The sequence below is a fragment of the Anabrus simplex genome, chromosome 8 (assembly GCF_040414725.1).
Source record: "Anabrus simplex isolate iqAnaSimp1 chromosome 8, ASM4041472v1, whole genome shotgun sequence".
NCBI classification, from domain to species: domain Eukaryota; kingdom Metazoa; phylum Arthropoda; class Insecta; order Orthoptera; family Tettigoniidae; genus Anabrus; species Anabrus simplex.
In genome coordinates this window covers 96,268,369-96,277,197 of record NC_090272.1, presented here as the reverse complement: position 1 = coordinate 96,277,197, position 8,829 = coordinate 96,268,369, and the positions used below count along the sequence as shown (strand labels likewise).

Genomic DNA, 8,829 nt, shown 5'->3' with positions numbered 1-8,829 from the left:
GTTTGAAAGACGTTGTCTCGATCTTTTATCTGAAATATGTATCGAGTTGGTTTGTTTCGTCATAAATGTTATTCCCCTCATTCAGTTTCGTACTGCTGCCTTCGGTCTCGCTGCAGCTTCATCAGTCCGTGTGACGCGCCGCGCTCAGCCGTGATATGACTGACAGTAACATGCTTGAAATATTGTATAATTCAGATGAAAGTTTAGTCGGAAGTAGTAGTGACAGTATAAGCAGGAGTGATAATGAAATAGATGATGTAGCAGTGGTAAATGATGAGGGTGACGATGAGGAGGAAACAGTACTTGGAAATTTCGTGTAAGAGACTATAGATAATTATACAAGTCAAAGAGAAGTTTTCAACGGTGAATTCTGATTGCTAAATTCTCTAATAATACTCACAGAGGTCACAGAGGTCACAGAGGCCACAGAGACAAATATTGAGCAATTACCTGATCGGGTTCAGCTGGTGAAAGGTTTGTTTACAAAATACGCTCGGGAGGGAGAGGAACGAAATATTCAAGGCCGGCGCGCATCAGATAATACAGTTCCAAGGTTGCAGGAAAGACATTTTATCAGCAAATTAGCACCCAAGAGTCGGAAATCCAAACCTCAGAGACACTGTATCCTGTGTTCAAAACACGGCGAAAAGAAGACGTCAGTGTACTGCTGCCAGGAGTGTGACTTGAGTCCCTGTCTCAAAGAGTGCTTCGAACTCTATCACACGGAACTAAATTACTAAGGAAATGTGGAACAATTATGTAATTATCTGCATATGCATAGTTCTGCCATAAGGAATCCAAATTTCGTGAAAATCGGGCTACTCTTATACTTGTAGTAACGCTTTAAGTGAATCGATGCATTTCAGTCGCACGTAGTTGAAATCTCATCCGGCTGCGGAGTAGGAAGCTATTTAAATGGCTGCGACGCTGAGGGGATAACGACCTGCTGCGTCTTAACCAGAGCCCCTTTTACCACCACTTTTCAGAGTTCCTGAAGGGCCTTCACAGCTACCGTAGCGGTCTCAGGGCCCTCGAAGTCCCCACTGTACTTCACCCCTACTTCCCCTACTTTGGCTGTCCAAACTTCTTAGACCAGGGGATGGAATTAATTTATTCACACGCATTCTTTATTTACATTAACCTGCACTGGTCGAATGCCCTCTAACATTTCATTTATTTTCTCTGTTGCTGTTTATTCTCTTTTCGAATATCTGTACAGATTTTGGAAAAGGATCAAACACTACCCCTGGTAAACTGTTCCACTCCTTCACACCCTTCCCAATGAATGAAAATTTACCCCAATCGCTTCTGCTAAAATTCCTTCTAATTTTATATTTGTGGTCAGACCTGCCGATATAATTATTTTCCAACTGAAGACTCTCACGGATATCTCCCCATGCTTCTTCTCCTGTATAGGCTCTATATAATCCTATAATCCATGTCATAGAAAATCAAATCAAATCAAAATCTTTATTTGCAAATGAGGTGTCTACCTCGGTTGCAAATGGTACACTAAAATACATTATTGTCAAGCACTAAATTTTAAATTAACAGGAGACGAAGAAAATTTTCCTAGAATACAATATTATACAATTTACGCTAATAATTTTTTCTATTAAACACACACATCATCCTTAATAAATTTATATTGTTTACAAAATTCTACTTATAATATCTTACAAACATAGTCAACTCATATACAGTACGGTATGTGAAATTACTTCTAATAATACTATACAACTGGTATAAGATTAAAATTAACATTGAATTTATTTACATATTTTTATTTTACCCATTTTGGAACCTAAGTAGCATAACGACCTGCTGCGTCTTACCCAGAGCCCCTTTTGCCACCACTTTTCAGAGTTCCTGAAGGGCCTTCACAGCTACCGTAGCGGTCCCAGGGCCCTCGAAGTCCCCACTGTACTTCACCCCTACAGGCAGTCCCCTACTTGGGCTGTCCAAACACCTTAGACCAGGGGATGGAATTAATTTAATCACACACATTTATTATTTACAATATCCTGCACTGGTCGAATGCCCTCTAACATTTAATTTATTATCTCTGTTGTTGTTTATTCTCTTCTTGAATATCTGTACAGATTTTGGAAAAGGATCAAACACTACACCTGGTAAACTGTTCCACTCCTTCACGCCCTTCCCAATGAAAGAAGATTTACCCCAATCGCTTCTGCTAAAATTCCTTCTAATTTTGTTCTTGTGGTCAGTTCTACCAATATAATTATTTTCCAACCGAAGCCTCTCACGGATATCTCCCCATGCTTCTTCTCCTGTATAGGCTCTATATAATCCTATAAGTCTACTTTTCTCCCTTCTCTTACTTAAAGTTTCCCACCCAAGTTCCTTTAACATTTCTGATACACTACTCTTTCTCCTGAAATTCCCTGTTACAAACCTTGCTGCTTTCCTCTGCACACCATCTAGTTCTTTTATTAGGTATTCTTGGTGAGGATCCCAAACACTGTTTGCATATTCAAATAATGGACGAACCATACTTAAGTAACTTTTTTCTTTTAATTATTTGTTGCATCCTTCAAGTAGCCTCATTATGACATGTAACGATCTGTATGCTTTCCCAACAACGTCATCAACATGACACTTCCAGTGCAAATTACTTTCAAATCTCACACCTAAGTATTTGCACTTGCCATCTTTTGGGATAACTACCTCATCCAAAGTATATTCAAATTCAGTTTTAAAGCTCCTGTTTGTAAATGTTGTAACAGTTGATTTGCCTCCATTAATCTTCATATTATTTTCTTCAACCCATTCCTGGATACTGTCAAGGTCCCTTTGTAATTCTGAACAATCCTCAATGTTATTTATTTCCCTATAAACAATTATGTCATCTGCATACAATCTTATTTTCGATGCTATATTGTTCCCTAAGTCATTTGCGTATATTAAGAAAAGTAACGGACCGATTATACTACCCTGTGCAATTCCCTTCCAGACTTTCTCTTCCTGTGATATATTATTTCCTACTTTGACTTTCTGAACCCTTGAATTTAAAAATGTTCTTATCCACCGTATAACCCTTACGTCCAATCCTATTCCCTCCAATTTCTTTAATAATATTCCATGTTCCTCTCTATCAAAGGCTTTGGAAAGATCTATGGCTATGCAATCTAACTGACCTCCTGAATCCAACTGATCTGATATGTCCTGCTGAAATCCCACCAGTTGTGCCTCACAAGAAAATTTCTTTCTAAATCCATACTGGCTCCTCATGAACCAATTTTTATCATCACATATCCCTCTGATGTACTTTGCTATTAAACTCTCCAGTATTTTACAAACTATACTGGTCAGGCTGATTGGTCTGTAGTTCTCTGGTTTCCTTTTATCACCCTTTCCTTTATAAATTGGTATTATTATAGATTCCTTCCATTCCTTTGGTATCACACTATTATTTATGACATATTCAAAGAGAAATTTTAAATAAGGCACTATATACCACCCCATTGTCTTTAATACCTCCCCAGTAATTTGATCACTTCCTGCTGCTTTTCCTTGCTGAAGCAGTTGGATTTCTCTGAAAATATCTTCATTTGTGAATAAGAAGCTTCTTGTTTCTCTCTGTGTCTCTCCCTCTCTATCTTCTGTTACGGTTTCCAAGTCCTGACAATCTTCTACTGAATCTCGGAATTCCCTACTAAAGAGGTTTGCTTTCTCAGTATCTGTTAAATAGTGTTCACCCCCTTCTCCCACCATTGTAGGAATTTGGATTCCTTTTCCTTTTTGATTCCTAATATATGAATACAGCTTTTTCTATTTCCCTTTGTGGTCATTACCCTCTTGAAGAATGCCATTCATATAATTGTCTTTTGCTTCCTTTTTCACTCTATTCAGTTCCCTCATTAGTTGTTTTCTAGTTTCTCTATTCTCCCTACCTTCTTTGATTTTCCTCTTTACTATTCTACATTTTCTTTTTAATTTTCTTATTTCCCTTGTGTAATAAACAGGGTCTGAGGTCATTTTACCCTTCCTAACAGGTACAAATCTCTTCTCTCCTTCCCAAATTATTCCTTTAAATTTAGCCCAAAGTGTATCCACATTATTCCCTTCACTTATCCAACAACTGAATTGTGATTTAAGGTAAGTCCCAAGTCCATCAACTTTAGTTTTTCTGTATAATTTCTTGTCTTTTGTGACCCTCTTATTAAGCATTTTTGGTACGAGTCCTACATCCATTATTACAGCCTTATGGTCACCTCTTCCTTCAATTAGCTCAGTTTTATCAACAATTTCCCATGGTTTAACCAAGAATACATCTAGCACGTTATTGAGACGAGTTGGTTCTTGTACTACTTGTGTAAATTCTCCCTCCCAAATTAACTTATTTGCCAGTTTCTGTTCATGGGCTTCACTTGCAGCTCCATTCCATTCAACTTCTGGCAAGTTTAGATCTCCCCCAATTATTACCGTATCATTATTGTTTTTATGAATATAATCTATTATTTTCTCAAATATTTCCATATCTCTTTCCTCTCTTCCAGGCCTATATGTTCCTATAATTCCCACCTCCTTCATATTATCACAAACTAATTTTATCCCTAATATTTCATCCCTTTCATCAGTAAACCATTCATGCGAACAATAAGTTTCCTTCACCAGAATAAATACCCCTCCTCCTTTTTTATCTCCTCGGTCTGTACGATAGACTGTATACCCTTCTGGAAATACTTCTGTATTACCCACCCCTTCTCTCAACCACGATTCCACTCCTATCACCACATCCGTCTCATAAGATTCCATCAATGTACCGTTCTGGGATTACTAGCTGAAAGCTAACTTTGAAAGTTGTCCATTATGAAGAGTAGCCTAATTTTAAATAACAATGCAACTGACATCTACAATAAAGGCTGCATCAGTTTCACAAATATCAGAAAAATACCGGTACTGTATTTACAATGCTTGGTGTACTTTTGACCGAAATAGGCGACTTTTCGTGGTTACGTTTCTTTGGCGGTAGGCGTTCCATTTTCTTTGTATGTAAATGTCAAGGAAAATTTAATAGTCTTAGAACAGCATTTGCTAGTAACCGCCGTTGGTCATTTGTTTCATACATGTACTAATCTTCGAAATGTACATAGCGTAAGCGACTGTAATTGTTGGAATACCATTTATATGTTTTCGTCCTCACAACCCATTATTCCGTTAATCCCTTGTTCTTTAAAGGAAATCTGAAATATAATCCGATAAATAATTACTGTGGCTACCAGTACTTCCGCTGTATAAGCATTAAAATGGATTTAATTACAAATAGAAATTACAAAAAGTGATCTCGCCTATCATTCAATAATGCTTATTTAAAATACGATATATCCTTGGTTTTATTACTCCGGTTAGTACAACCGTACACTGAGCATACGGCTGGCATTCTTGAAAGCGAGAATTTATCTTTCCATTTCTTCAAAACTTACGAACACTTACGACATTAAATTGCCAGCACAATTTCCCTGTCATCTCAACACATGTTCTCGCGCCAACTCGCTTTGTTTTGACTACCGTTAACATGACTGCCTTTTATCAACTTGCTTCCGCAGGACGCGCTGATGTTGGGCCGTTGCCTACGTTATAATACAAGGCCTGGAAATAGAGCCCGTAAAACGCTATGAAAGTGGTTACACTGAAGTTCAATGCCGGGCCACTAGGATCGCTATCTTACCCCCTGTCGACCAGGCTCGCGCCTTTAAACGTGTTCATTAACTGAGTTGGTTGTGAATGTATTATGTATTTGTCTGATGTTAAGCATTCGCAGTTCCAGTCATGGTTTATTCACGAGAAATTAAAGGTAGTGGAATTTCGTTTCACAAGTTTCCAGTGAATGTTCCAAGTTTTGATCCGAGTTACGTCATCAGAATCGGGCGATCCCAAAATTTGTCACTGGACTTTTTTAAAACTATGCTACCGTGACCGGCAATCATTTGAGAGACATCTTCAAACTCAGAAATCTTAAATTAAGAAACCAACGAGGAAAATAATTTGCCCAACAAATTTCACGAAAATGAATGTAGCAAGAGCTAAAAATATTGTATTTTCCTCTGAAACAATCTCTGGTTTGTAAAGAATGGAGATGGTTTTGTCCCGAGAGCATAAAATACAGTTTAAAATAAGCCATTTGTTTTATGGAGCATTTTATTACACTGTTCAATGCGCATAACGTCTGCAACACCTCACATGGGGCATATTCAGGAACGAGAACAAACGAGCATCTTTTAACCGGGCAAGTTGGTCGTACGGTTAGGGGCGCACGGCTTTGAGCTTGCATCCGGGAGATAGTGGGTTCGAATCCCACTGTCGGCAGCCCTGAAGATGGTTTTCTATGGTTTCCCATTTTGACACCAGGCAAATGCTGGGGCTGTACCTTAATTAAGGCCACGGCCGCTTCCTTCCAACTCCTAGGCCTTTCCTATCCCATCGTCACCATACTACCTATCTGTGTCGGTGCGACGTAAAGTCACTAGCAAAAAAAAAAAAGCAACTTTTAGTACTGAAGATGAACTCCTCAGTTGGTTAATTAATGATTTTACTGTCATATATTAAGAAACTTAAAATGCATTCAGAGAAAGTAAAAAAGAATCATGAGAGAAATGTATCAGGCATAGATCTTGACTACCCAGTCCACTGTGGCCTGCGTAAAATACCTCATAATTATACATTTGCATTATGCATTGATGAGGAACCTAACGAGTTATGACATCGAGCTCTTCTTCAGCTACCTAAAACGCCAAGCGGAATACAAAGACATTATGGTTCGTGTGGCAAAAGAAAAAAAAACAGACTGTAAAGGCTGTTTAGAGCATATCTGTTCTCCAGCTACTCAAAGTCCAACATTGTGTCTTATCCGTTTTCAAGATCGAGGAGCTCTCAGATACCGAAAATCGTCTGTGGCACTTCTGCAGTGAACGACGGAATTTGTCACTTCCGCTACGCAATACTTGTCCCGAAGAGAGTTATAAAAGGTGTACGTTTATTTTTTCGAAAGACATGTTCAACAGTGAAATTAAGTGTGGAAAGTGTAAAGGCGACAAACCACCTCTTTTTCTGCTATGAAAATTTCAGAGACCTCTGTTAGACAACATTGCTTTGAGCCACTCAAGTAGAAGAACGAAAGTTTTGAAACTTGATAAGAAGCCCCTCAGAAGGAAAGTTTTGAAACTTCAATCACATATCCAAGCCAATGCAGTACCGCTCTATAAATAAAGTACTGTCAATACTCGCAAAAACATTGAGTTATTTTTATTTGGGATATACTTTACTTATTGACATATACGGCCATGCGAATACAAGGGGACAAGTCCGCGATCCTAGCGGCTGAATAGTGAACTAGGAAGCAACCCGTTTCCACGAGTGCATTTCAAGGCCTCGTATTATAGCGTAGGCAACGGTTGGGCGCACAGCCCCTCTAAAATGTTGCAACTCTGTTATCGTTGCCATAGCAACAGGCCATTTTCGAGCAGCGTTAGCCAACTTTTTTTCGCCTGTGGCACTAAACGTCAGACTTCAACTCTCGTGGGCCCTACTATATGTTATTCTAGCTCGTTTGGGATCTCTTTGATCCTGAAGAATGTGGATCTCTTTGAAGTTGTTTATCTTTGGTTATGTGTGACACAAATCAATTTCGGGTGATGTGAATGTTATCGAGACTGCCCTTAAATCACATGTTTTCCACTTGTTGCACTTTGCATTTGCTGTACGTGTCAAGAGTTCTGTCGAAAATGTACGTTTGATGTCAAGGTGTTAACTTTTTCAGGCACGTGTACTGACCTAGTGTTAGAATCTTGTGGTAAATCAGCATTCTGCGATTTCGTACTTGTCAGTTGTGGGATTTAGATAAACCACTGTTATGGATAAATTGAGAAGGGCTCTTAGCGGCGATGACAGCCAAGCGGAAGAGGAAAGCGGCATTATGCCACAGGTAATGAATTGACTACCTTGACATTTCGTCATTTTAATATTCGATATAATTGGTTTGTAATCCTTTAAACAAAATATTTATTGTGTCGTACAAGAATGGTAGTGGTAAAAGTCTAAGAACGGTGAATGCTAATTCTTATCTTGGACTATTGGCAACAGTGATATTTATACATATATTGTACACCTGAACGAAGTCTAACCTCTCTTGTGGAGCGAATGGTGTTGAATTGTTACACACCAGAATTATTTTTTAACCCCTTAAGCGAGTAAAAATCAGGCTGGTTGTAACGCGACCCATAAAAGTACGGGTTTCTTAAAACCTGCCAGGAAACTCATTAAAACCCTCGTATTTGTATCTCACAATGAAATCAACATGCAAAATATTACAGAGTTAGGTTCATAAAAAAGATAGATCATATTTAAATACCAGTCATTTTGTCATCAGAAATTTGATTTGCGGGCTATTGTGTTTCATATATGAGAAGCTGGCTGTTGTACTAGTCATAGACGGGACAATCACTTAGCAGGAAAGGTAGACGTGCAGCTGTCAGCAGCTTGTCATGATGTACTAGTTTGCTGGCTCTATGTGACCCTTTGCAGTTTCATCTTTCTCACGTTAGGCCTATTGTAGCTCTTTCGTTGATCTGTTCATTTGGTATAAAAGCAAAGTACAGTACCGGTATCAGGTACCGGACAGATGTACAAAGCCCTTGAATGTTGCCAGGATGACTAATAATTATATAATGTTATTTGCTTTACATCCCACTAACTACTTTTACAAGTTACACGATTGTGAGCAACTGCAAAATGACTTTGATAATGTTGTGAGATGGACAGTAGGCAATGGTATGATGATAAACGGGGATAAAAGTCAGGTTGTGAGTT

At 38.5% G+C, this 8,829-nt stretch overlaps 1 protein-coding gene across 1 annotated transcript in view; it reads left to right on the top strand.

The window, feature by feature from the left end:
- Positions 1-7,617: 7,617 nt before the first annotated feature.
- The window catches only part of LOC136879161 (vesicle transport protein SFT2B), a 63,717-nt gene continuing 62,505 nt past the window's right edge, over positions 7,618-8,829 (top strand). Inside the window, exon 1 of the mRNA XM_067152920.2 lies at positions 7,618-7,945. Coding sequence (XP_067009021.1) covers positions 7,874-7,945 — 72 coding nt within the window. The 5' untranslated portion in view covers positions 7,618-7,873. The remainder of the gene's footprint in view (positions 7,946-8,829) is intronic.